This window comes from Cyprinus carpio, chromosome B7 (genome assembly GCF_018340385.1).
Source record: "Cyprinus carpio isolate SPL01 chromosome B7, ASM1834038v1, whole genome shotgun sequence".
Taxonomy (NCBI): domain Eukaryota; kingdom Metazoa; phylum Chordata; class Actinopteri; order Cypriniformes; family Cyprinidae; genus Cyprinus; species Cyprinus carpio.
Genome location: NC_056603.1, coordinates 40,719,698 through 40,747,225, shown reverse-complemented (window position 1 = coordinate 40,747,225; position 27,528 = coordinate 40,719,698). Strand labels below are relative to the sequence as shown.

General features: G+C 38.3%; 1 protein-coding gene across 2 annotated transcripts; it reads left to right on the top strand.

Annotated features, from left to right (window-relative positions):
- The first annotated feature begins 541 nt into the window (after nucleotides 1-541).
- On the top strand, nucleotides 542-26,328 carry LOC109078971 (ubiquitin carboxyl-terminal hydrolase 10-like). 2 transcript variants are annotated; one of them, XM_042728664.1, is made up of 15 exons: nucleotides 542-820; nucleotides 9,652-9,720; nucleotides 10,557-10,602; nucleotides 10,972-11,031; nucleotides 11,872-13,074; nucleotides 16,406-16,497; nucleotides 16,613-16,722; nucleotides 17,420-17,478; nucleotides 17,567-17,670; nucleotides 18,435-18,534; nucleotides 18,661-18,841; nucleotides 20,537-20,702; nucleotides 21,089-21,233; nucleotides 21,898-21,963; nucleotides 25,151-26,328. In XM_042728664.1, the coding sequence occupies exons 1-15, from the start codon at nucleotides 800-802 to the stop codon at nucleotides 25,336-25,338; spliced, it is 2,610 nt and encodes an 869-aa protein (XP_042584598.1). In that variant the 5' UTR covers nucleotides 542-799; the 3' UTR covers nucleotides 25,339-26,328. The 2 variants fall into 2 exon arrangements, with proteins under 2 accessions (XP_042584598.1, XP_042584600.1); XM_042728666.1 differs by lacking the exon at nucleotides 10,972-11,031.
- Nucleotides 26,329-27,528: the final 1,200 nt, after the last annotated feature.

Here is a 27,528-nt window from a genome sequence, read left to right as displayed (position 1 = left end):
TAATTTTCTATACATTCCACGTCATGTTTACAATGAGAAAAATAACAGAATATACAGTGAAATCAATGTTTGTAGCAAAGAACTGTAAAAAAGTCAGACAAAAATTATTTAACAAGGCAGCATTTGAAAAAAAAGAAAAGAAAAGTAAAACATTAACAAAAAACAACAATATAAAAATATAACTTATCTAAAAAAAAAAAAATCAAAATCCAATCCATTCCCAATCAAACTAATCTACTAAAAAATTAAAAAAATTAGTCCTTCAACACGTAGTTATTTTACTTAACTTATCAACTTCTTTAAAGTCAATTATAAGGTAAAAAATCCATGCTTTTTTTCCAAGCAGCTTAATCCCACCTTAAGGTAAAATCCATGCTTTTTCCAGTTAATCTTATCTATTAAAGAATTAAAGAAAGTAGGATGTTTGTGAAGTAAGCATGCTTACAGTAACCCAGTGCAAGTTTGAATTTGCACGTCAAACCCAGTGCAAGTTTGAATTTGCACGTCATTTTGGCGCGCCCGCCCTCAGCGCACGCACACGACGATCTCGCAGGGCGCGCGCTCGAGCAGCACACACACAGGCGCGAGATAAAGATGGCGGCGACGGTGGGGGAAACGGCGTGATATGCTGGAGTACTAGCACTAAACCCGAGTAAAACCACCGCGTGACAGACCATAGCAAAATGGAAACAATGTCACAGTAGGCGTTTACTGGTAACGTTAATACCAAGTACTACAAACTCACCTTCCCCCCGAGAGGGCATTCATCTTGTGATTGTGGAGAAATCTCACCGGGAGCATGGCTTCGCACAGCAGCCAGGTAGGAAAACACTTCAGCCTCTTTTTATATTGCGTTTTAGCTCATAATGGCGCGCGGAGTGTGTGTTTTGTTTCGTTCTGTGCGTTACTTTGCGTCGGAGTGTGTGTTTTGGCCGCGAGTTTGTGTGTGGCCCACGCGCTGCTGCAGCGGCCTGGCCACGCGTTAATAACGGTCATTAGCGGGCGAGCGTTTCTGAACCGACCGCGCTTCTGGCGACGTTTCTATCGGATATCCCGTGTCTGCCCCCTCCACCGGGTACAGTTAGAAGGTATGAAGTGTTTCTACAAAGTGTCTTTAGTTCCAGCGAGTTGAAATAGAGTCGCGTCGTGCGGCTAATGTAGTATAATAGGCCTGTTGATTGGGGGCGGTATCGCTTCCTGTCTTCAACCCCATTCAAACTCTTTCGTTGGTGTTTTTCGCTTGTTTATCGCGCACATGACATCCAGTACATCCTCAGTGACAGCTCGTCGCTGCTAGGATGTATTTTAGCCGCTTTAGAGCGGGTTTGAAGTCTGCTAGCTTTAAACGAGGCACCATGCAGATGCTACATCATTGTAGCTCTAACTGTTAGCCGCGTGCTGGACGATAGCTTCTCAATAATGCTTTCCTTGAGGTCCTGTGTAAACGAATTGTTTAATGTTTGAAACAGGGCTGTCATTTCTAAATAAATCGTGTGCTGTGTTCAAGTTTGTCACTCTCGTAAAGTTGAATAGCGTGTAGCACTGCGTTGTATTGGGTTGCCATATGATTGAAATAGGGTCAAATTCTTAAATATGTGAAGTTATGAGTGTTTCTGGTCATTGGAAGACGATTGGCTGCTGTAATAAGCAATCTAGACACATGAAGCACGAGGTCCTGCCAGCGTTAGTTAGCCAGGCTACCTGTCAGTGTTCATGTAGCTTTAATTCTTACAGGATTGCTAGGTTTATCATTCACTTACTATCACTGCCATGTTCATAGCAAAGTTCTCTTTAGATGACAGCACTTAGAATGTCATGCATCTGTTATTCGCTTTATTAATTTACTGTCTTTGTACCAGTTCTTTCTTATAAAGTATTAGACAGAACTGTTGAAGTTAACTGCGCATGAAAAAGTACTGTAGTGTTTGCCTTTCTTGGTAATAAAAAAAAAAACACTGTTTACTCATATACGGTCAGCATTCAGCTTACAAATGAATGTAAGTCTTTGAATATCTAATAAATATTTAATCCCACGATTAGATCCTCTTAAGTGTGTATTTGTAGCCTGCAGTGGTCTGATGGAGAGTTTGTCATATACATGTCACATTCTCTGTGTTGTATTTAATATTAGTGTTACCCTGTCTTTTTTCAAGAAAATAGTGTAAAAAGACAATTTTTTTTTTTTTTTTTTTTTTTTGTGAAAAATAATATAATAGGACTACAGAATTAAAACTTGTGTCCAAGTTGTTGTTCCTGGTCAAAAAATGACTAGCCTTTTGATAATTGCTTGTGTATTTTCTATGCTATATCACCATATCTTGAATAATAAATATTTCTTAATGAATTTATTTATTTTTTTTAAGTGGATAATTTGTCAGTGTTCATTTAAAAAAAGTTATTTTTTTTTGTAAGCTTGTCTTTTTTGATTTAGACAAGGTGGGATTAATAAGATTGAAAACTGATAAATTATCACAATTTTATGGGAAGTTGTCATGTCCTGTGTGAGCAAAGTAGGCAAGTTATAGTCAATTTCGATAACATGAACTTGCATTTTCAAGGGAAAAACTCTCTGGAGAGAAATGATCGAAACAAAACGAGAGGTTTCAGTTGCTTGAGTATGAAGCAAATTAAATTTGTCTTAGTAATTCATTTTTAAATTATAATTTAGTAAATTTGTGAAATGCGTACATTTTTGCTTCATGGTATTTAATATTTTTAAATTGAGTAGTGTGTTAAGTCATCTTTATGTAGGCCAACAGCCACCCTGCTGTCTGAGATATTGGCATCGGCCTTCAAATAAAGCCGTATCGGCTGAGCACTAATATGCACCGCTGCATTATTTTTAGTCGACTAGTTTATGTTGACTAACTATAACTGCTGCGACTGCATACATAAATGTCAAACAGAAGTTGAGTTAACTGTCATTTAGAGTAAATTCACAGCCTTGTTGGAATCCCACATCACGTAAACAATAGTTTCTGACTTAAGTGCATGCTTGACATGCATGCTGCTCTGTACCCCTTAGATTCCCTTGGCATTGGTCACACTTTCGAAGCTTTGTGAGCCGACGTGTCTATTAATGGTGTGTGACAGTCTTTGCAAAACAGTGTTTAGAAGGATTAGGCAATGTTGGATTGATTATGTGAGATGAATTTGATGAAGACGAGTCTTGTAATGAAAGAAGCGCCCTGAAAATGGAAGTTGGATGTACTGCAATTCTGGGTGGGGCAGTTTATGATGTTCCAAGTTTAGAGGATATCCCTCAGTTGTAGCCTGTTATAGATAAATGGAAAAAAAAATGCAGGCAGCTGATGGGCACTCTAAGTATGATGACATCTGCTTTAAAAGCTCAGTGAGCTGGGATGTGGGATGATGGCACCACATTTTAAATAGTACAACAGGATTTATGGCTAGCAGCACAAAAGTAAAACTTTGTTCATCTTCTTAATGTGTACGTGTGTATATATATCGGGGATTTGTTGCTCTAAAGAAGCGTTAGGGGATACATAGATATGTTGAATCAGTAATTGGTTTTAGGGCTGATTTGATTTACTTGACGCTTGACCTGCGTTCGTTTGACATTATATTGCTGGCCTGAGCAATATAAAGGTCTTGCCATAGCATAAAAAAGATTAGCCATATCTGAAAGCGTTTGGATGTGGCAATGGTTGTTTGTGGTGATGGGAGAACTTGTTATGCAATTCTTTTTAAGGGAAGGTCTGAAACCAGAAAATCCAGTGACTTGTCTGGTTTGTCTTTATCTGTGGGGGGACGACACATTTTACATAACCACATTCACAGCAGCTCTTTCTTTAGCTTCATAAATGTGGTTTTTCAGTTTAACGTACTGTAAGATAAGGTCATTTAAACCAGTTTATAAAACTACTTAAATTCAGCAGCCCATCATGTTTAGGGCCCTATGAAATCCGTTTTATTTTTTCCCAAATTCCGTGTTACTTTTTCCAAAATTAATTTTTTTCAGTTTAAATTTTTCTGGATTCCGTTTTTTTCAGTTTTAATTTTTCTTCATTTTTTGGTAAACAAAGGGGATTTACTATTAAAATTAAAACATGGAAGAAATGTTGTATGATTAAAAATAATGCTTATAAATAATGCTTATAATCCTTAAAAATAATGTTTGTTTCTTTTTAGTAGTAGTAGGGTATGTACATTCTTCTGAACAATAGTAATACATTTCTGGCAAAAACTTGTCTTAAAATTTAAATTTGACGGGTTGCCGTGAATACCTTTACAGTTCTGTGTATGTGATATGATGCTAGTTTCCCACAAATCAAATGGTCAAATGCTCATGAAGTCACTCTCAGAGCAGTTCTTGAGATGTTGTTCATGTGTTTACGTCCTCATTTAGTGAGACGGCAGACGCTGAAATCACTGCGAGCATCACGCGCGCTTCCATATATGTGTAATATGTGCCACACTTCTGCGCCATTCATTAACAAAGACACGCAGGACATGCAGGATTCATATTTAAATCGACTTTTCCAGGTTAATATTTACAGATATCAGTCCATATCGCGATTTGATTTAAGTGTAATAACCTACTTTTGATTACTTCATTCAAAATTTGACACATTCCGTGACATTCCGCGTTAAACTGTAAATTCCGTTTTTATGACTGGATTCCACGATTCCGTCTGCATTTTCCGGATCGCAGAGTTATCATAGGGCCCTACATGTTAAAGTCAGCATGGAACTAAAGTTGTGATCGCTTTTTATTCACTATTGTTAGGTGTATCTGACAGAAACTGCTTCTCAAACAAATAATGTAGGCCTGGTCTTGATTTTGTCTATCCAGTATTGATTGGAGTGTTTGTTAATTGCTACGATCTCATGTGAATGACAGGTTGCTGGAATGGTGGGATTTTTGTCCTACCCTCAAACGTCATCGGAGAAGGGATGTTGTTGGCGAAGTGAAGTGGAAAAAAATGTTTTTGATTAAAAAATTATTAGGGAAAGGCATTCTAAGCAAAAATAATGTTAGAAAATCGCTGGGTGGTATTCGAAAATCACACCCCTCCCCCGCAAGCACGAACAAACACCCATAAACAGAGTGAGATGGGATTAATGCTTTCAATCTGTATGATAAACTGTTTAATTCAGAATATAGGATACCTTAACTCAAGCCATATAACAATTGTAATGTGCTGAAACATTAATATAATAAACATAACCGAATGACTGCACTTGTTAACACAACAGTCCATCGATTAGCATAAATGAACTGCTCATTAGGCTAGGACATTTCCATTTAAAAAAATTTAATCCCTAAAGGGAATAGATACGAGGTGAGAGGAAAAATGTACTTCAGTATCTTCTGTTGCAATTATATCGTTGGTTAATTACACTGTATATAAACTGCATTATTTGTTTTCCGCACCTTTCTGAAAACGGATTCAGCCACATCTCTAACCCAGTCAGGAGTACACCTCTAACCCAGTCAGGAGTGTTTGTGGTCTGCACAGAGCTCTTATTTGACATTGTCCCAAGTTACCGTAACCATTATATTAGAGCTGAAACAACTAATCGATTTAATCGATTAAAATCGATTATTAAAATAGTTGTCAACTAATTTAGTAATCGATTCGTTGCTAAATAATTTTTATTTGCCGTAAGCGGCTCATTTCGTGCATATTTTAAATCTGCGGTGACCAAAGTGTGGCAGTAATGAGCCACCGGAGGTTTTACTCAGCCAGTACAGCAGGAGAAGCAGCGACTAGCCAATAGCTGGCCTCGTTTTATGTCACGTGCTTCCCGCACAGCGTCTCTGCAGCATTCAGCGTGATGGGTGAGGCAGACGGCAGTGGAGTAAGCTCGAGAAAGAAAAAGAAAAAAGCGGAAGATAAAACTAATCGAACGAAGTCATCCAAACTTTACTTTGAGCCTTCAAAAAAGAAGAGTAACCTGTAAACTGCGGCGGGAAACATATCCTCTAAAAAGAGAGCAAGCCTAACTGTTAAGCACTGAACATTTGGACGTGTTGACCTTTTTGCACTGCAATGCAAAGTTTTTCTCAAATAATGAGTGAATAGTGTTCTGCATCATTTCCCACAGGCTGTCGAATTCCTGTCAGTTCAGGCATAAGCTGTTTTGTTTAACATTTTATCGCTTTATTACAGTTTTGAATTTTGCACTGTTAAAAGGACCACTACATATTTAAATCCGATGAAAATCACAGTGTGCAAAGACTTTTATTTGTGCAGATTCTGCAGTACAATGTTGTTTGCAAATGCTTAGTCGTAAAAGCTGATAACATTGCTTTTTAACAATTAACATTTAAAGCTTTGTCGTTTACCAGTTCGTAATTCAGTCTTGCAGCCTAATTATGACTGACTGATAGAGGTTAATGTTTAAAATGTATTTGAAATGCACTTTTTTCTAAGTATTCACTGTTCTTTTTCACACAGCAGGTTTTTTGTGTGTGTCCATTTTTTTTTCTGGACAACCTTCTGATGGATTTTACTTTAAATTTGATTTTAAAATGTGAGTTCCATTCAGGTTTCATGCCATTGGCACTTTATTCGAAGGATTGCTTACAATTTCACAGCATAAGCTATAAAGCTGTTTCCCAGGTATAAGCTGTGTGTTTACAGGAAAAAAAAATAATAAAATGCAATTTACTGCAATTTTAATTCTGTTTTATTCTTATTCTTCGTGAAAATATGTTCTGAAAGATTCCTTAATAAGCTTTGTTCGGGATGTTAAACTACTTTAGGAGCCCTAAGGACTGCCATGGTGAAAACATTATTTGAAATCTCCTTGTGAAATTTGCTAGAGTATGTATGGGTCAGTGTTTTGATTGCAGAAGAGTTTGACAAAGGATAACCATCACATAATAAAACACAACTCCAGGTATGTTTTTGATGAGGATATGACAATGCAAAATTGTTAAAATCTCTAAAAAGTCTATGTTGAATGATAAAGACCCTTTGTTAATAATTTACTTGGGGAAAAAAATGGGCAAAACTAAAATATAAGTACATAAACCGATTCATCGATTAATCGTAAAAATAATCGACCGATTAATCGATTAGCAAAATAATCGTTAGTTGCAGCCCTACATTATATGACACCCATTAGGTGTGTTATTGGCAGCGCCGCATCAGCACTTGAAATCTCTTAGACATCTTATAGGCATCTCATTCACAACCACGCATCAGCACGGAAAACATGGGGAAATTAAAGACAATAATCACAGCCTATTCGATATTCTATAATTAAATCAACTAATATTAATATTCAAAAATTGTGACCCATCTCTTAATGTAATGAGGGCACATGAGTTTAAGTATGTGTGGATAAATAATTTCTAATCACTGCAGTATTCCATAAACTAATAAGAATTGTCAATTTTGGTTTCATTGTGACTTTCACACTTCCTCACTTGTGAGAATCACCCATGGCTCTTTCGCATTCACGAAAGTATGTGTGAGTGTGTTATCACCAGAGTATGTTGAAAATATTCCCATGGCTAATTTGTGGTAATCCCCAGCCCAAATGAACAGCGATGGGGAGCTTAGTGTGGTACGTGCGGCACGCCTTTGGAAAAGGGGCAAAGAGACATTCTTTCTGTTGTGATGGTACTCGCCATCCAGAGGCCATTGGATTACGGCTTGCCGTTTGTCCCGTGTGTGCCAGTTCAGCAATGTAGGTCGGTGATTTGCAAACAGTTACATGTGCTTGAACTGCAGTTTCTTTTTTTCTTGCTCTCCCTTTTCATGCAGCTAATGGTGAATGTGAAGGGGTATTATGTACACGCTTGCAGAGCCTGTTGAGTTTTTCATCTTTGACACTTTCAGTTCATCTAAAGGCTGCCGTGAACATGAAGTTACTGATATGTTAACTTCGAAAAATAATTTCATTGTTCCTTAATGGTCAGTGTAGTGATTAGTCAACTAAATTTAATGAGTAGGGCACTATGAAATCAGTTTTATTTTTTCCTAAATTCCGTAAAAAAAATTTCAGAATTCATTTATTTCCATTGTAATTTTTCTCGATTCCTTTTTAATAGTTAAATTAAATTTTATTAATCAAAAAGCATGTCTAATTAATTAAAATCATGAAACTTATGCGTTTTCACATCAATTCATTAAAAGTTTTAATAAAAATTACGTTTAGGGCCCTATGAAATGTTTAAATTTTTCTCACCATATTTTTTTATTGTTGCCAAATTCTGTGTTTTAGCAAGTCTAATTATTTGATTGCATAAAAAAAACTTCATTTATTCTATAGCACTGGACACTGCTATAAGTCAAATGGCCAACTGTAATTTTTCTTTCTCTCGAACAAATTATCGATAATTAATTAAAATAAATGTTTGTTCTGTAATTCTGTAATTCCATAACTGACAAAAATAACTGTAATTTTTATCCATTCGGTCAAATATTGTGCTGCACAGAACAATACTAGTTTTAACTTGTCTGTACTTGACAAATGACCATGGAATAAAGTAGGGCTGCTCGATTATGGCAAAATTCATAATCACGATTATTTTGGTCAATATTGTAATCACGATTATTTAATACGATTATGAGGGGGCCATATGACCAAAACTTTATATGAGTGATTTATTTAAAGAAAGTGATACATATTGAATATGTATTTTCTGTAAATAAGTTTGCTTTGACATCTACATTGTAAAGACCAGCGGAATTTCAAACAAACAAACAAACAAAAAGTTCTCAAATTTATTGAAAATAATTAAACTGTTAGCAATAAAAAAAAAAAAGCAAAGGACAAATACAATAGAATAAAAGGTTACAAATGAAACAATCTGTGCTTTAATTTTTTTTATGCAATTCTCAAGCAGTTTACAGCCTACTACATGTACCGGTCCAAAAAAATACTGGTCCTCGGTACCCATCCCTAGTAAGGAGACTGACAGTAATCAGTGTTGATAACAGATAGCATTGTTGACCCATTGGTAACATGGGTAAATATATTGACGGGATAAAAGATCCACATATTCTACTGCTTTTCACTTCCTATTTTGCATGCATTGTGCATACAACAGTTAATCAGTTGGCACATATTTGATGCATCTTTTGATGTCAATTAAACTTCTGACGACTTCTGTTGTAAACCACACTTTCAATTCATCTGGAGTACTTGTTTAGTCTAAGGAATTAAGGTCAGATGGTTGTGGCAGGTTAGCACACTAAAAATCTTATCAATGTAAAAACCTTCACAATATATTCAGTAATGTTTAAATGTCTGTGATCAAACGGTGTTACACATTGGCCAACGTGAGTGGTTGAAGGGTATCTCTCTGGCATTGCTTTGCCCTGTAAAGTGGGACACGAGGGAGCCATATTGCCATGCTGCATGACTCATCACTTTCCAACTTGCTTTTTACTTTCACCCAACCTGATGTTGCAATCATGCGGTAATGATGGCTGCCATGCCCTCGCGTACCCTCATACACAGTGCTTTAATTGTGTTTTAATAAATAAGTGAGTTTTTAATAATGGACTCATTGTGGTGCTGACTGACGCCAGAAAGACCACCTCAGTGTTATAGTGTGCCATAATTTTAGTAAATGATTGTGTTTGCAATTAACATGAAGTTAAAATACCTAACAATCATTAAGTGACACCTAACATTATGTGCTTCTGTTTGATTTTTTTTCCACAGTACATCTTTGGGGAGTTCAGCCCAGACGAGTTCAATCAGTTCTTTGTGACTCCCCGCTGTTATGTTGAGGTAAAATAATCACATATGTGAATTCATCCTAAACACACATTAAATGTTAAAGGCTGTCCATTAAAAGGCTGTCCAAAGCATTCTTTAAGCGTTTTAGAAGTAATTACATTTACTGTATTGTCATTTATAATTTCTTTTATTCTCAAAAAAATTCTGTTACCATAAAGATATTGTGATAAGGTAGAGCTTGTTTTTGTAAGTTTAAATATGTAAAATAACCATGTATTTTGTAAATTCCACTTCTCCCATTCTCGTGTGAAACAGTTAAGCACAAAATTAAAGTTCACTTTCAAAATATAGTATTTGCCATTTTCTACTCTAAGAAATGTTTCATTCCAAATTAAATGTAAATTTAAATGTGCAAGTGTTGGATCGTCTGAAAGTGAATTTTCATTAACACTATGCTTTCAATGTGTCAGTTAAAAATGTAACATTACAGCTAGTGTAGGAAATGGTACATGTAAGTTTACTTTAAATCTTGCTCCAATTTTGTACACAAGGTATGTTAATTTGACTTTAAATACAGATACATTTCCATTTTGCATGTTACATTGCCGATGTTATGCCACTGTACACTCCATCCACCTTTTCCCTCCTTTTGTACAAAAAAAAACACAAGTCATTGTTACTTAGCACACTACATCCTCCGTCTGTTTTGATTGCAAATTAAACTCCAGCCTTCCGCTCCAAAGTACACTATAAAAAAAAAAACTGTGCCTGTGTTTAGTTCAGATAACATGCATTTAAATTTGTAGGTTATAAAGGTTTGTTTGTGTATATGTACACATTTTATTGACTTGATATGACTGAGTGATCTCATGTAAATTTCTTATCAGCTTCCCCCCTTCAATGATAAAGTCTCCTGCGTCAGCCATTCATCAGGTAAGATCAAAGCCTCACTTTAAATGTTGCTACAAGTACTGATTTAGAAATAAAGATATGAGTTATAGATTACAAGATACTTAACCACAATTACTGTCTCACAAGCACACACACAATAGTTTTCATGTATTATGCGTTAACCATAGCTTACATCTTCACACATTGAAAACATATATTATAATAGTCATCTGTCCTGTTCACATCCTAATCCTTAATTGGTAGAATGGTCTTGATTCATCACTGAGTTGAATATAAACCTCCTTAGGCTACATGCCCATCTCTGTAGATCTAATAATCTTTCCCAGGACAGTATCATATTGCCCTCTCAGGTAGTTGTGACCTTCACCCTCATCTGTATCAATTATTTAGGAGGTTACTGCACTCCTGCTGTGCCTTACATAATGGAATCATTGAGACTGCAGGTTTGCGGTGAGTTTTCGGTCCACTACACAGTGCCTTACTCCTCTGTTTTTGTTGCAGAACTCAACACTCAGGTTTTAAACACTGACAGCTTTCTAAACTTTCCCCTTTTATCAACCTTAAACCCTTACTTCTTATTCTTGCCTGTCCATTTAATCTTTGGAGCTTTGCATGCCTAGGCGCCAGGCCTCTGTCTGGCACATATACGCATCTACCTGCAGTGCTTTGAGTTGATGGGAGGCTTTTGACATTTTTATTTTTATTACTTTTCTGGAAACTCTCTTCCAAAAGCCATCGCATCTCGAGAAGTGGACTAAGAATATGACTTCATGGACCGTCTTTCAGGATCTCTAACTCCACCTGAAAATGTGGCAGTCTTGACAGTCCACAACCTGCTTATGAGCCTGTCCTTCATGCTTCCCTAAAATTAAACCTCTAAAATGAATACTAACAGAGGATGTGGTCTTATCTATTCATTTATCCATTGCTTGGGATCTTGTTCCCATGATGACTTCTGGTTGCTTTGATTTTGCTGATTACTGACTACTTTTAAGACTCAAAGTCTTACAGTAATTGTGACTAACGCTGTTTCATTCACTTTAACCTATCCTTCACTGCTTAGTCTGCACAGTTCAGTACCACAACCACTTTATATGTATCCAATCAGATTTGTTGTATTTAATTATTAACTACATGATTTGTTGTGAATACAATTTTGTTCATATTTTTAGCCTTTAGTATAGCTTATTGAATAATTGACTTAAAATCGAGAAGTTCCCTGTAGAAATGCCAGTTTTGCTGAGCCTTTTTACATGTATGTCAGTCAAACTGAAATGTTTTGATCTACAGGAGAGGACTACCAGCATATCGAGTTTGGCGTGGATGAGGTAATGAATGCGGAGCCTGTAGCAGTGAAAGACTCTCTGTACAAAGTCTCCAGCACTCTTAATCCTCAGGCCCCTGAGTTCATCTTAGGCTGCCAACCATCTCAAAAGGCCCTTCCCACAGCAACGGCAGTCGCTGATAGCCCAGATGGCGCCGACTTCGAGTCCCTATGCTGCAGCAACTCCGAGACTTCAGTCCTGGGTGGCCACCAGGCCTGCTCTGAAATGGATGGGGTTTCGGGCGGCTTGGGGCAACGGAAGAAAAAGAAAAAACGACCGCCGGGATACTACAATTACCTGGAGGGTTGCAACAGCACCGGTGTGGGCACAGATGGAGTTGGGGCCTCAGGCCTGGTTAACGGACATACTCCAAATGCTCCACTCATGGGTTCAGAGGACATGGTAGGGGATGTGTTATCTGGGGCTGAGCTCATCTCCCCAAATTCTGTAACATCCAGCACATCCACACCTCAGACCGCCCCTCTTTCCCATCAGAGGACTTGTGTAAGCCCTGACAATTCGACATTGGACTTGACAAGCGGAGCTGCCTCTTTGTCAGACAGAAATGGGGCAGCTTCTTTGTCTACTTCATCTTCGTCCTCTCAGAGCAGCGGGGTGGCACAGAGTGCCAGGACTGCAGAGCAACATGCAGAACCCCCTGCTCTAGAGAGTCCAGTACTCCTGGGTAACGGAGGGCACAGCTCCTCTCCACCATCTCCTCTTCCCCCTGCTGCTGCTGTGGCCACCCTCACAGCCACAATTCCTGCTACTACTGATGAGAGGGAGGCCGAGGGCTCGGGGGAGGCTAACGGGCTGCCAGAGACTGCCTCGGCTGCTGGAGCCGCAGACGGACTCCAAGACCCGTCTGAAACGGGCGAGGTGCAGTCAGCTTCCTCTGTAACCCCTCTTTCCTTAGATGCTGAAGTTCAGCCGCTAGTCTCGCCCAGTCCTCCTGCAGCACCTGTGGCCAACCCCCTGAAATCCTGGGCCAGCCTCTTCCACAACTCCAAGCCTCTGCCTGGAGGTCCTCAGGCTTACGTTGAGGTGAAGAGCGTGCCTGCTGTTGTTGCGTTTCCTCTGGCTGAGTCGGAGTTGCCTGAAAAGGCCAATGAGGTGCACGAGGGCCCCGTCCCCGTGTCTGAAGACCCTATGGCCCCAAAATTGGCAGGTAAAATGTGACATGACGGTGTTGGAGGTTTTGAGTCCAGACCGCAAAAGAATGTTGTATTGCACATAACATCTGTTTAACATCTGTGTACAAATTGTAATTTACTCACCCTCATGTTCTTCCAAATCTATCAGACTTTGGTTAGTCTTCAAACCAGAAATGATGTATTTAGTAATCTATGAAAATTCTGTCCCTTTATTGAAAGCCTGTTCCACTAAAACTTCTATGCTTTAAAAGCTTGTAAAGACCTACTTAAAATAATCCATGCGATAAATGGATTTAATTTAGGCATTTGTTCACAAACTTTGATCATTGCACATACATGGAGCATATAAAATGTGGTAAACGGAAGTTCTCATCCAAGCACATTTGATCTTATTTAATGTGTTCTATGTATGTGTGTTGATCAGTTTATGTTAATCTTAATTCTGTTCACATAGTGATCATGTCTGTTTAGAAGACTTGGATTAAACTGCTTGATTCATATGGATTACGTTTGTACATGTTGGCTTTATCAACTTTTTGATGTCAGTTTTGGGTAAGCCGACTTTAAATAGAGGGATAAATATTTTTTATGTTTCATTAAATATCTAGGTATTTTTATTTCTATTTTGAAGAAATGGATTCTTATGGGTTTGGAGCAAAATGATGGTGAGTAATGATGACAGTTTCAATGTATGGGGCGAACTATCCCTTTGTGTTTTTGTCATTATTTTACAAGGTTCACATGATCAAGGCCCCAGCCTATAGATGTATATAATATAACTAACTTGTTACCTTTTCAGAATTTAAATGTTCAGAGTTGATCTTTTTAAATGGAATCACATCCTAAATTTCTGAAAAGCTTACTCTCTATGCACCAAACCGTGTGCCGTTCTGTTATTTATATCTGCCTTTGAAGAATCTTCACACAGCTCTTTTGCCTACAATGACTGTTTGTGACTGCATCTGTCAAGACCAAAAAAAAAAAAAATGGAAGTGGTCCAATCATCTCATGTGCTGTATTCCACATGAATTCGGATATTACTGTTTTCATATAATGTTTTTCACCTACTATATAGTAGGGAAGTATGTACTTTTGGATGCAGTGAGTGATCTCTTGCTGTATAGAAGGAAGCTGAGCAAATGTTCCTTATATTTCCCTTTTGTATTTCAGAAAAGGAAATAACAGCATGTGGGTTTGGAATGATATGAAGATGAGTAAACAATAGCAGAAAGTTAATTTGTTGAAATTATTCCATTTGATTCTCTGTGATTCATGTTTCTCTCCACAAGATGGCAGCAACATGTTTTGCTGATTTGCTGGTGGCACCCATAAGCCCTCTCTGTAGGTCCTAGACACTTCAGATGGGTTATTAGGGCCTATTTGCTCATAATTCTTTTTAAAAACCACATTTCCTCATCCTATTGCTCAAACTAATCATGACAGATCTTGAGAAAAGGCCCACCCAGGTGCTGTGTTTACCCATCATATTTCCAACATTAATGCTCAGACAGAGAATTAATGGGAATCCCAGTCTGTCTCCATCTGAAGTACAAAAGCAGGGTGGTTTTTCATCCAGAGCTTGGGTGCTGATTTGCTACAATGGCTACTTCTCATTTAACAACTGTGACCTGATTTCGTGACCTTGGAACCGATCACAGGGACTCTCCACTTCATTAAATCCTTCTTTGGGTTTCCCCCGCTGTTCCTCAAATGTGAGAAATCTTGCGCAAGAAAACTGTGATAATTTCAAAATCTCTGACTTATAAAATGACTGCCCTGATGTATTGTGTAGACTTGTCGTATTATGATTGGAGGCATTCTATTGATCTCAGCACTGGCTTCCGTGGCACTCAATCATTCTAGGCTCTTCTGGGTAAATGCATGTTCTGTTGCATACCAGGAAGAGTATCTGCTTTGATTGATGGCATTTATATGACTATTTCAGATGTGTTTTTCTTCAAGGCAGCTAATAGAAATGGCATTTATGATCTTGTGAAGATCATCTCCGTTTTTATTATACATATTTTTTTGTGCAAAAAAGGTGATTGTGAAACAAGTGTCTTTCTGTCAACATTCCTTTTGTCATTCGTTAATCTCTTTTGATGCAAGACATTTGGACAGGCACTAAGTGGAGAGGAATCTCAACTCTTGTCCTGACCATTGGCTGCTCTTGTATGTTAGTTTTAGTTTTCAGAGTAAATCTACAGAGTGCCATTATGGCTTTTTTTTTTTTTTAAGGCTCTCCAGTTGGATTTCTGTTCTAGCTGCTGTTTTGAGTTAGTCGTGAATGTGATGTGACCTGGTTTAAATCTATCCAGCCATAGTCAAACAAAGCTGCAAGCTTAAATTAAAGGAACATTTAGATTTACGTGACCATTGCTGACTGTGTTTACTACTGTAACTTCAAAATCACGTGATAACAACTGACCCCATTTACTTTTGCATATTTTGGTGTTATGTGCAGTTCATCATTATAGATTAAATCACTTTAATTTTTTTCTGATGTCACTTAGGCCACACAGGCTGTTGGCCATTGTTAACCAGTAGCCAAATAGCTACTACTTTATTATTATTATTATTATTATTATTATTATTATTATTTATTTTTTTATTTTTTTTTTTTTTTTAACCTTCCAGTCTATTCCCAGTAGTTTTTTTTTTCTTGTCTCAGTCATTGTCACAAGTAAAACTGGGTTGTTTTTTCAGCATTCAAACCAGCTTGTCATAGCAACATTAACGTGTTTTAACGAGTGGAAGATAAAGGGATTGCTGTTTTCAATTCTTCTATGCATGTCACTTTAATTCTATTCCAATATCGAGAAATTTAAATTTCCACGTTACCATGGGATCTGTGCCATTGTTTCAGTCTCCCTTCCTAGGCGTGGTACAAAAATCTCTTTTTGCCACAGTTAGCTTCATGTGCATCAGTCTCATGTTGCAAGGCTAGAGTGATGGACATCACATCTTTTATTCTTACTCTTCAGATTGACAAGTTTGTCTAGATTTGTGTCTTTAAATGTTGCTTTTGAATGGAAAAACATCTCATGTAAATGCCCCCCAAAGAAACACTCACTCATAGTGCTCCTGTAGCTCAAGTGGTAGAGCATTGTGTTACGAAGCGCAAGGTTGGGGGTTCGGTTCCCCGGGGACACATTATAGGTACAAATTGATAGCCTGAATGCACTGTAAGTTGCTTTGGATAAAAGCGTCTGCTAAATGCATAAATCATACAAGGCTTTCTAAAGACAGGCAACCCCCCTGTTACTTCATCTTGAAAATATGTAGTTTTGTACATCCCTAGTATTTCATCCACAAACATGATTCATTTTTCTTTCCACTTGTCAGAATTAATCGAGAATGTGAAGTTGATACACAAACCGGTGTCTTTGCAACCAAGAGGACTGATTAACAAGGGAAACTGGTGCTATATCAATGCTGTATCCTTTTACTTTGCCTCAGTTCTTCCACTCTTACTGATGTTGCTTAAACAATACTGAATTGATCAAGCTATCTTGTCCTGTTTATTTATTTTTCCTTGACACTGAGCTTTAGACCCTGCAGGCCCTGATTGCATGTCCCCCCATGTATCATCTGATGAAGTCTCTTCCTCTTTTCACTGAGACTCAGAGACCCTGCACATCCACACCCATGATGGATAACTTGTAAGTTTTAGGCTACTTTGCTGCCGTAATTAAGTAATAATTATTTCTATTATTACACAACGTGTTGTGGACTAGATGTGGAATAAGTCAGAACTTTATATCCATTCCGTGAGTTTACTAGTTTAAAAACTACATTAGACCAAAGTTAGAAATAGGCACAAGTGATCAGTTTGAAGTTAGGTCTTTTCTATAATGCAGGATTGTCATATGCCACCACATCCACAGCATACGTTGGTTTCAAACTTCACTTCAACTAGAAATTCTCCATTCAGAATAAAACATTACAGGTTTTGAGTGTTGTTTTTAACTGGAGTGAAATATGAATTGAAGCATCTGTTTATACACTGATACCAGATGTGTCATTCATAATAAATGAACAGTCTTATCTTTTAGTTTGCCTCCAAGATTCAGATTAAGATGGAAATATGTGAACTTGGCTACAGCTGAACTATTCTGACTTCAATTAATCAACACAAGTATTTGTGGAACACAGCAAATGAACGTCAGGAAAAAAAGAAAAAATTTCTTGGACCAAGTACACTTTTTAGTGCTTTCTGCCTACTATAATAAATTACTATACTGCTTTTAGGCAGTTAGGCACCAAAGACTGTTTAGTGCCATTTACTGCATGCAATGAAATTAGAGAATAACTTTTTATTTGTTTCTAATATGTTGACCATAATCTTTTGTCTTGTAGTGTTCGGCTTGTGAATGAGTTCAGCAATATGCCTGTCCCTTCCAAGGCTAAACAGCAAGGTAATGTCTTTTCAGAGTTGATTGATTAAATCTTTTTATTCCCTGCTCTATATTTATAGATTATTATTTTTTTTTTTTTCTTTTGTAGCTGCTGGAGAGAAAATAATGAAAGATCTTAGAGTGGGTGTTTCGTTTGAACCCACATACATCTATAAACTCCTCACCCTCATCAAATCAAGCCTTTCTGAGAAGGTAAGCATTATGAAGACTGGGCTGTTTTTAATAAAGCCCATTAATAGTGGGGTTTGCTAAAGGTTTGTTCTTTTGAGGGTGCCCAGTGGTACAGATTTTTAATGTCTCCTTTAACCTAAGACAACTGCAACTACTACAAATCTAGTTCATGTAATTTTTGGTAGTAATCCCCTCCAAAAATTTACCTCGCCTCTCAACAGTGTCAAAATGATAGACACTCGTGCTTGACACATCCAAGTACAAGACCTTCCTGTTCAGTTTCTATTTGTATCTGTCTGCACTTTCACTAACATTGAGGAATGAGTGTCTTCCTGAGTCAGAAAGCTCTAATGAACACAATCAAAACTGAAAGATAAAGACCTCAGTTAATGAGCTGAATCTGGATACACAGTCTTCCGGATCTGGAAGGACAAGAGTGTACCTAAGAAATACTACCTTTGCAGACAGTATAGAGAGGACGGACGGCATCAGGGCACGACCGAATTGGACACTCCTTTGGAGAGGATTTCCCACAAACCTAAGCAAACCAGCAAATTTATTCTTGTTCCATGTGCGTTGCAGTTATTTAATTAAATTATAATGTGGTTCTCATTAGTCATTAGGGCTTTATGGTGCCTTGGAAGCTGCTGCTTTCTGAAAGTAGTACCTTCATTCAAAAGCTTAGTCATTGTCTGACTGGAAACTGGTTTTTGTTTGGAACAAAGTCAAAGGGTGAGGTGTGGTGGACTGTTAGCATGCATTAATGATCTCTGTTTTTCTCTCAGGGTCGGCAGGAGGATGCGGAGGAGTACCTTGGTTTCATTTTAAATGGACTGCATGAGGAAATGCTGGCACTGAAAAAGCTTCTCTCTCCACAGGAAGAGAGTACGTTCCCTTCTTATTTCAGCATTAATTGCAAGGGAAATCAGGCACTTGACTGGTGTCCTGTCCACTCTAGATAATACTCTGACTGCTTCATATTAACTAAATTGTCTCTTTCTGCCTCTGAGCAAGCCCCCACTCCAAATGGTCCTGAGTCTCAGTCTGGAGTGGAGGAAGGCCCTGCTGAGGAGGAGGAAGAAGGCAGTGATGATGAATGGGAACAGGTCGGGCCCAGAAACAAAACCTCTATCACCCGGCAGGCAGATTTCATCCGCACTCCCATCACAGACATATTCGGTGGCCACATCAGGTAGGCCTTGAGTGCACATTTCCATGTCAGCTATTGTCCAGCTGGTACTTTGTGTATCTATAGTGTAGAAGTGTGTACAACCTCAAAAGCGCTATCTGGTCTTAAAGGCTTGAGAACCAATGCCGTAGAGTTGTAATCCTCATAAAAGTGGCTTTATGAGACACCTGACCTCTTTGACACATTAAACCACAGAGGTAGACAGATATGCAGCACTTCTGCAAGAAAAATAAACTTGTGGAATAGAAAAGCCATTGGAACCAGGAATGGGTTTGGCCTTTTCGTTGGCACGCACTGCGCACTGGTATGACACAAGAACTGTGTGAATGTGGTGCCATCTTCAGCCCATCCTGCTGTCCTGATGCCCCTCCAAGCTGTGTGGCTGCAGCCATTACAAACAATTCACTGCAGAATAACAAACCCTGTGGCTCACCACCACCGCCCAGCTAACTTGGGTGGCTGCAGAAATGCAGACGCTTGAGCATGTGGGGGCGTCAAGGCTTAAATGAAGCCTTTTCTCTATGCGTTTGGGACTATGGTTTGGCTATGGTGTCTTTGGTTGACTGGAGAATTTAATTGCGTAGCTAAGCCTTTCTTTTGCTTTCCTGTAAGAAACCTACAGTTTTTGGCTTTCAGATTCATAGTAGCATACTATTATTTGGTGGACTGTGATGGTTTTAAGTCCTCTAGGGCTTATTACTTTTTGTTTATAAAATAGTTAATTTTCAGTTGTTTCTCACCATGAATATAGCAGTGGTAGCTGTCATGGTGCTTCATTATAAACAAAATTAGTTGTATACTTTATTTATTTTGCTAGACAATATGATACATTTCTAGGGATGCACAATATTGTATTTTTGCTGATATCCGACATGCAGATATTTTTCAACTAATTTTTGCCGATGCCCATATCGATATATTTCCTTTTGTTTGGAAACACCACCAAGCCTCTCCCGTGCAGAGATTATAAACAAGTAATTTTTTATTTTGGCTAGTTTTTAACAAAAACTTGTTAGATTTAAATAAAGGTTTTTTTTTTTTATATGAGCACATTGAAAGCTTTGAAAATAACTACACTAGTCAACATTTGAAGTGGATCAAAACCTTTGTTTTGAAACCAAAACAATACCCATTCTTGTCTTAGGACAACTTTGAACTTTTTTTGATCCTCTTCAAATTTTGACTACAATATTTTAACAAACTATAATTTTTATTTAAAATTTTTACTTTTTTAAATCCGTATATATACAATTTACAAGTTTTTGTTTTTTTTTTTTTTTTAATTCATATAAACTATAGCCTCTGACCTATTAATCGAAACATACTTGTGATTTTATGAAATCAAAATGCTTTATTTAATTAGAAACAATCTTAATATGATTTGTGTGTTTTCACTTTGTTACAAGTAGGCGAACAGCGCCCCCTAAGTAAATAAAACACCTTACCGAACAAGCATTAGGAACCGGGGGAGTCTGCCGCTGCTGCACATGCTAGAGACTGTTTATTCTTTAGCACAAGGGGGCTTCATTCACGTTTTTGGCCATTATCAGCCAATTACGATGATATCATGCATCCTTAATAATTTCTTTAATATTGTTTAGATTGGCCATTTTCTTTTGACAGGGAGTAGTGGTTTATTAATTAAATCTAAAGTTGGTCCACTTTTCTAAATGTGTTTTATTTTTTATTGTTTGATAGATCTGTGGTATACCAGCAGAGCTCAAAAGAGTCCGCCACTTTGCAGCCCTTCTTCACGCTGCAGCTGGACATCCAATCAGAGAAGATCCGCACAGTCCAAGAGGCCCTGGAGGTACTGGTGGCGCGGGAGTCTGTTCAGGGCTACACCACTAAGAGCAAGCAGGAGGTCTGAATCATTATAATTGTGTTTCATTATCACATTCGTTTTTCTGTGGGCTGTTGATGTGGCTCCCTTTACTGCTGCATTGATGTTTCCCCTTGAAACCTAAGATGGATTTTAATATCATTGCTCTAGCTGACCCCTTGTGTTAGAATTGTATTTTATAAATATATCAAACAATGTGAAATTTGTTCCTCATTTGGGTTGTGCAGTTTCTCAAATATTAACTCATTGTGCCAGAGTTCAGGGGTGGTACTAAGGAATAAGAAATCATCTTACAAATGGCTAATTATCAACTCTTTATATCTAGATTGGAAAGGAGAAAGTATTAATGTTGATGCTGATGAAGTTGAAACCTGTGGCTGATTTCCTACCCTGTTTTTCTGCTTTAGATTGAGATCAGCCGGAGAGTGACTCTTGAAGAGCTTCCTCCAGTGCTGGTGCTTCACCTCAAGAGATTTGTTTTTGAGAAGACCGGTGGATGTCAAAAACTGGTCAAGAATATTGATTACCCTGTTGATCTGGAGATCAGTAAAGGTGCTTGTTTCATTTTTATGAAACCGTTTTACTGCTGTCACCTTTTAGCAGGTTTCACCATCTACTAAATGAGATTGCATGATTTAAGTTGTGCTTGTTCTTTACTAGGTGATACCAGGAGAATAAACCCACTGTCGCTGCTTGTCATTTTATTTTAGTGTTTTTACTTGTAGTCTCTTTCTTCCACACATATTTTCCTCATTCTGTGCACATGCACTGTGCAGGTCCACTCTCTATTCTTTACTCTATTTCACTTGAGAAACCTTTCTATTTTAATTGATTGTTCCAAGATGATAAGCCATTGCATTGTAAATCTGGTGAGTGTAATTGTTTCTGAGCAAAACTGTACATGTGCTCTCAATTCTGATAAATATGAACCTGACCAAAATAAACAAGAGCACTAATGAGGGAGCAGCATAAAGACTTCTCTATTTTGAATGACTTTCTGCTGATTAAAGTAGGCTAGATGTCACTCAATCCAATTGGGAACCATAAATTCCAGTCTGCATGTTAGTTCATCTGGACTCTATTTAGGAGTGTTTCCTGTCTCTCTTATTGTGTGATGATGGTTTTCAGAACTATCAAATGGATCACACTAATAGTTTAGGTTGACCACCCGTAAAAACAGCTGCTGCATATTGAAATGATTCATCATGATTTTCAGATCTCTTGTCACCGGGGGTGCGGGGGAAAACTCTGAAAGGCCAAAGAACCTACAGGCTCTTTGCAGGTATGTTTGGTTTATTCCATTGTTATACTGCAACTACACATTTAAGTCTACTCTTTGTGGTGCAGTTGTGCATTGAACTCTAAATTCTAAACATTCTCTGACGGAACAACTAAAAATCAGTAACAGCTGTGTTGTTTTGTGCTGTTTTGGTCCATTCTGTCCAGCACTGAGAGACGTGACTGGTACCATGTGACAACAGCATCTCTGGTGCTTCAGTGAGCTGGAAGTTAAAGTGTCATGAAACCCCAGTTTCAGCACTGGTCTTTAACACCTTAGATCGGAAAAAGACTCTAGAAATCGGTTTGTAAAACTGTGGAAAAGTGGGACTGTGAGGGGTGGGAAGCGGTACTTTGTCTGCAATCTATGCAGCGCAAACTGCCAAAACCTGGTTATTTTTGGCAATTTAGAAATCCTGGGCAGAACGTGTCCCTGGGAAGTGGCATGTCTGGTCACCTAAGTTTACAGAGAGGAACTGACTGCATGGAAGCTCTTTCATGAGATTTGAATTCCGCTGTAATACAACCTCATGCATAATACAGTGCAGTGATTGGATCATAAGACTTCTTTTTCATGAATAATACTGAGAAAAGCTCAGAAAACTGATGATGTAGACACGTACCAATTACCACTCCAAATTAATGCATTTGTCACTTTTTGTGACGTTGGTTCAACTTTGCTTTTTGAACCGGGAGAACAAAATTGCTCAAAAAAAATTCTCTTAATAGACCTAATGACAGCTATTATTGTTTTCACTGATGTGCAACCTGTTCATATGTTAACATCTCAAAAAATGTGTTTTAGGGTTTCGTGACAATTTAACTTGCACATGAATGACACTAATGCCGGGTGCACACCACACGAGTTATAATAGTACTTTACGACTGTTGCTTGTCAGAAGAGCAAGTGGGATCTCAGTTGTCATTAAAAGGGATAGTTCACCCAAAAATGAAAATTCTGTTATTAATTTCTCACCCTCATGTAGTTCCAAACCCGCAAGACCTCTGTTCATCTTCGAAACACAAATTAAGATATTTTTGATGAAATCTGAGAGCTTTCTGACCCTGCATAGGCAGCAGCGCAATTGAAATAGTAAGGACATCGTTATAGCTGTTCATCATCAGTGGTTCAACCTTAATTTTACAAAACTACTAGTTTACTTTTTGTAAACCCAAATAATGACTTTATTCAACAGTTCTTCTGAACTGCATTACACACAGGGTTGAAATGTTGGCTATCATGAAAAGTCTATGAACGTAAGCAATACTGGTGTATTTAAGACAATAGTGCAAGCAGCATTACACACCAACATGAAAACAGCGGTGCAACCGGTATTAATCATAGCAAAGGGAACATATCATGTGAATTCCGTGAGCGGGGGACGGGAGCGCCAGAGTTTATGTGGTCAGAAGAAATCTCTAGCATTAATTATCATGGCTTGTCTTGAAAAACAAAGCGCTGTGCGTCAAATCTTCTGACACTGCCAGAATTTCGTCTGAGGTAAAAATTTGAACGCACTGGTCATTAAATGGCTGTCGGTGAACATGCCAAACTAACAATCAAAGACTACAGATTTTAGACTTGGAGGAATCTTTTATGATTTTAAACAATTGTCTCAGATGGCCAAGTCTGGGCTAAAATCGTACAGTGCGCGCCCGGCTTAAACTTTACTCAGTCTGTTTTCAGCTCTTTGATAGCTGAGAATGTAAAAAGTTCTGCTGAGTCACAGACATGACTACATTTGAAGAAATAGGGGAAAGGCATCAAGGCTTGTTTGCTATGAGCTTCTAAGAATGGCCCTCAGCTATATGCCCGATGATTTGTCATTTGGACCTTTACCACAGTTAGATACTAATCCTGTTAATATGAGCTTACCTGACAGGTCTGTGCACAAATACTTTTATTATGGCTTCCAGCAAGCTGTCATCAAAACGTACACCTCCATCCTTCCAGCACCTTCCTATTTGCTGACTAGTTAGGCCTTGTCTTTCTCTTCTCTGCCCCCGCACACGACATACTGACCTGTTTAAACACACATGGCCTTCCCTTACAGGGGATGTTCACCTTTTTCCCACCTCCAGGAGTGAATTGTAGTTTATTTTTCTTTCTGAGGGGAAAAAGTGGCTCCCTGCTTGTCAAAAAGTAGCCTGTCCAGCAACCCCTAGCAACAGTTGCCATACCAGTACATTTCCCCGAAGCCTATTTTCTGACTCTTCCCCCATGTTTGAACATCTGGTAAGAGTGGAAAATAGAGAGATTATTGCCTCTAAACTTTTCATTTAATCGTCTGTGATATAGCACACATGATATTTCACATTTCCTTACCGTAAACGTTGCTGGCAGCCAAGCATTTACTGCAGTAAGTGTTGAATGTGTCCTGTCAAGTCTGTATTCTGCCAGTTTTCCTGTGCGATTGATATTAGAGCGCCATTAATTATGTCAGGCTTGTTGTAGTTTACTCTGTCGGAGAAAAGGTTTATAAAGAGCCTAAAAGGTTTTTTACAATATTTCGGCCTGTGAAGCATGTACAGATTTGTTAACACACACTCCAGGTGCTCAAAGTTACATGTTCATGTAAAAACACGTTTTTAGGAACCCATTAAATCCCGTTAATGTGCAGGGGTTGTGTAATAAATGGTTCATCTGTCAAGCTTTTCAATGTGAAATGGTTGAGACTGCCAATCAACCCAACCGCTGTGCTTAAAGTTGTATCACTGTAGTTATTACACTCGCTATACATTACAATTTTTTTTGCTATAATAACTATGTAGTAATGCTCTTTTAAATGCTGTACGAGTGAAATGCTTCTTATCAATTTTCTCTATTTGGGACTCTGTAGATTCAAAACAGCATTGAAGTTTTTGCATTGAAGTCAAAAACAACAGTCAAAGGAAAAATAATAGTCAGAAATGTGACTAATCCAATCTGGATTCATTGTTAAAAAGCCAATATATGCACACCTGTGACCGCACGAGTTGAATTGTGTAACGCTGAAGGTTACTACATTGTTTAGCTACTGTAAACAACTAAACTTCTGCTGCCTCTTGATTTGTTTTGGACACATCTGGCACTGTATTTTCACACAGCTGCACAGAAATATCTACCATGCTATAGGAGTGGCAGCAAAATCTATAAGTGTGAGCTTGAGTTTTGTTCATGCTGAGTTCTTTGTTGTTCTTTGTTTCCGCAGTCGTCTATCACCATGGGAACAGTGCCACGGGTGGCCACTACACTACAGATGTCTTCCACATCGGTCTGAACGGCTGGCTGCGCATTGATGACCAGGCGGTGAAGATCATCAATCAGCATCAGGTGGTGAAGCAGACTGCAGAGCGCACTGCCTACCTGCTGTACTACCGTCGTGTGGACCTGATGTAGAAACCCTGTACACACAAAACACTCGTTTACATGCAGACACACACACACACACACACACACACACACACACACACACACAGACTTACATTTAAACACACGTTTACATGCAGACACGCACACAATCTCACACACACACAACCACGTGTCTCAACAGGAACACTGCCCAACTTCACGATTGTCCTTTTTCCCTCAACCCTGCTATTCCAGAGAGCCAGCTTTTCCAACTTTTTTTTTTTTCTTTGTCTTTTTTTGGAAGAGGAAAAGACATCAGACGTATCTAAAGACTTTCCTGTAAAAGTGTTTTCCCCCTCCGTGCATGGCCTCGCTCTGGTCTGGAGAAGCTGAGGGGAGAAATGTTAGCACTGCAGAATGCTCCATTTCGGAGAGACAGACCTAAATCACTGCAAACGTCCGCAGCCTCACATTTGACTGGCCAGAGAGGATCCCGGCTGAAAGAACTCAAACCAGTTGAGGCTGATGGACTGCTGGAGAAAATCATTCTTTTTTTTGTTTTTGTTTAATCTACTTTTTTAAATGGCATAGGAGAAAATATGAAGTGTTTTGCCTTTTAGTAAGAGAAGATGTCAGTCTAATTTGCAGCAGTTAAGTGGAGCCTGTTAAATTCTTGACTAGAGCATCAAAGTGGCCCAACACCAGCAAGCTACCAAAATTTGTGTAGATCTCAATATAGGAGTTTGTCAACTGCCCAAGCAAGACACTCCAACTCCACCAACACCACCACAACCTCTTCTCTCCCCCATTTCTGATGCTTCAGATCTAGATTGCACTTGACTCATGGGAAAAACAAAGATCGCGGGTGGGAGAAAGGTGCTGCAGTGTGCTGAAATGGTAAAAAGCAAAACAAGGAAGAAAAAAATTGACTTCTTGGTTTGAGAGCTTCAGTGTGATTTTTGGGTGTAGGATTAGAATGACTATCTTACAATTTTAATGCGCTTTAGGACATAAATGATTACAAAAGCTTTGTGCACGGTAAAATATAAAACCCAGACGATTAAAAAAGGCAGATGTGTCTTGCAGATATTTAAGTTTTAAAAGTATTAAATGCAAAAATCTGAAACTTGGCGGCGGTCACCTTGATCAGCTTCCTGGGGGGTGGGGGGGCTGTGTTTGTTCTTTAGGCTTTTTGTGTACTTTCACTCATTTATGCTGGCGAGATCCCAGAGATGTCTGATACTCCATCATGAACATTGACTCGCGTAAATTTTTTGTGCCCTCTCGCCATCTTTCATTAGTTCTGTTTGTTCTTTTCTTGTATCGTACGAGTAAAGTGTATCCGCTGTCCACTGGCTGCCTTTCAATGTCAGTAGAGCAGCAAGAACTGAGCCACTCCTGCCAAGTTTGGAGAGGGAGCTGTGTTGAGATGCATCTCATTCTGTATGTTAGCCCGCTCCGAGCAGTCAGCCTGTGATGTACATGTTGAGGCTCCGTGTGCAGCTCTGAGGATAATATCTCAGAATGGGTACCAAGAAATGTCTCTTACTGCAGTTAATTTGCTGTGTCGCACGAGGTGAGATCAGCTTTGCCTGACGAAGCCTAAAGTGCGACCACAGATGCGCACAAACAGCAAATCATGTTTGCGTCTGTTTTAGAGACCTTACATCAATATAATACCTGATTGTATTTTGTTTTATTTTAGTTTTATTTTGTTTTTCCTTATTCCCCATTCACATATTTTCTGTTCCATTTAAATTTATATTTTGAAAGGAAATGACCCAAGGTTAAAGCACAACAATGAATAAAGTTATACAAGTACTATGCTTGACCTTATTTCAATTGGATTTTTTTTTTTTTTTTGTTATTTAAATTCAGTTTTCCACATAATAAAAGTATCACTGACATGAATAAGTTTTTTTTATTATTTTTTTTATTTAATAACTAATGCATTGCTTTAACTTTGCTTTACTTTCCCAGGCCCAGAAAGGATAGACAGGCTTTTTGCATTTTCTGCACTGATTTGGGTGGAAAACCTTGTTAAACAGAGCTGAGATTACTATGAACTTTGTTGGTAGCTGAAATAATCATCCTCAAATGAGCGTTGTTAAATAAAAGTGGTTTGAGTGATGAGTGTTTGAAAACTCTGCACACATTCTTGTTCAACACCCTATTACTGAATATACCTCTAATAACAAATAACTTTGAGAATGTTTCAGGCTTTACACTCGATGTAAC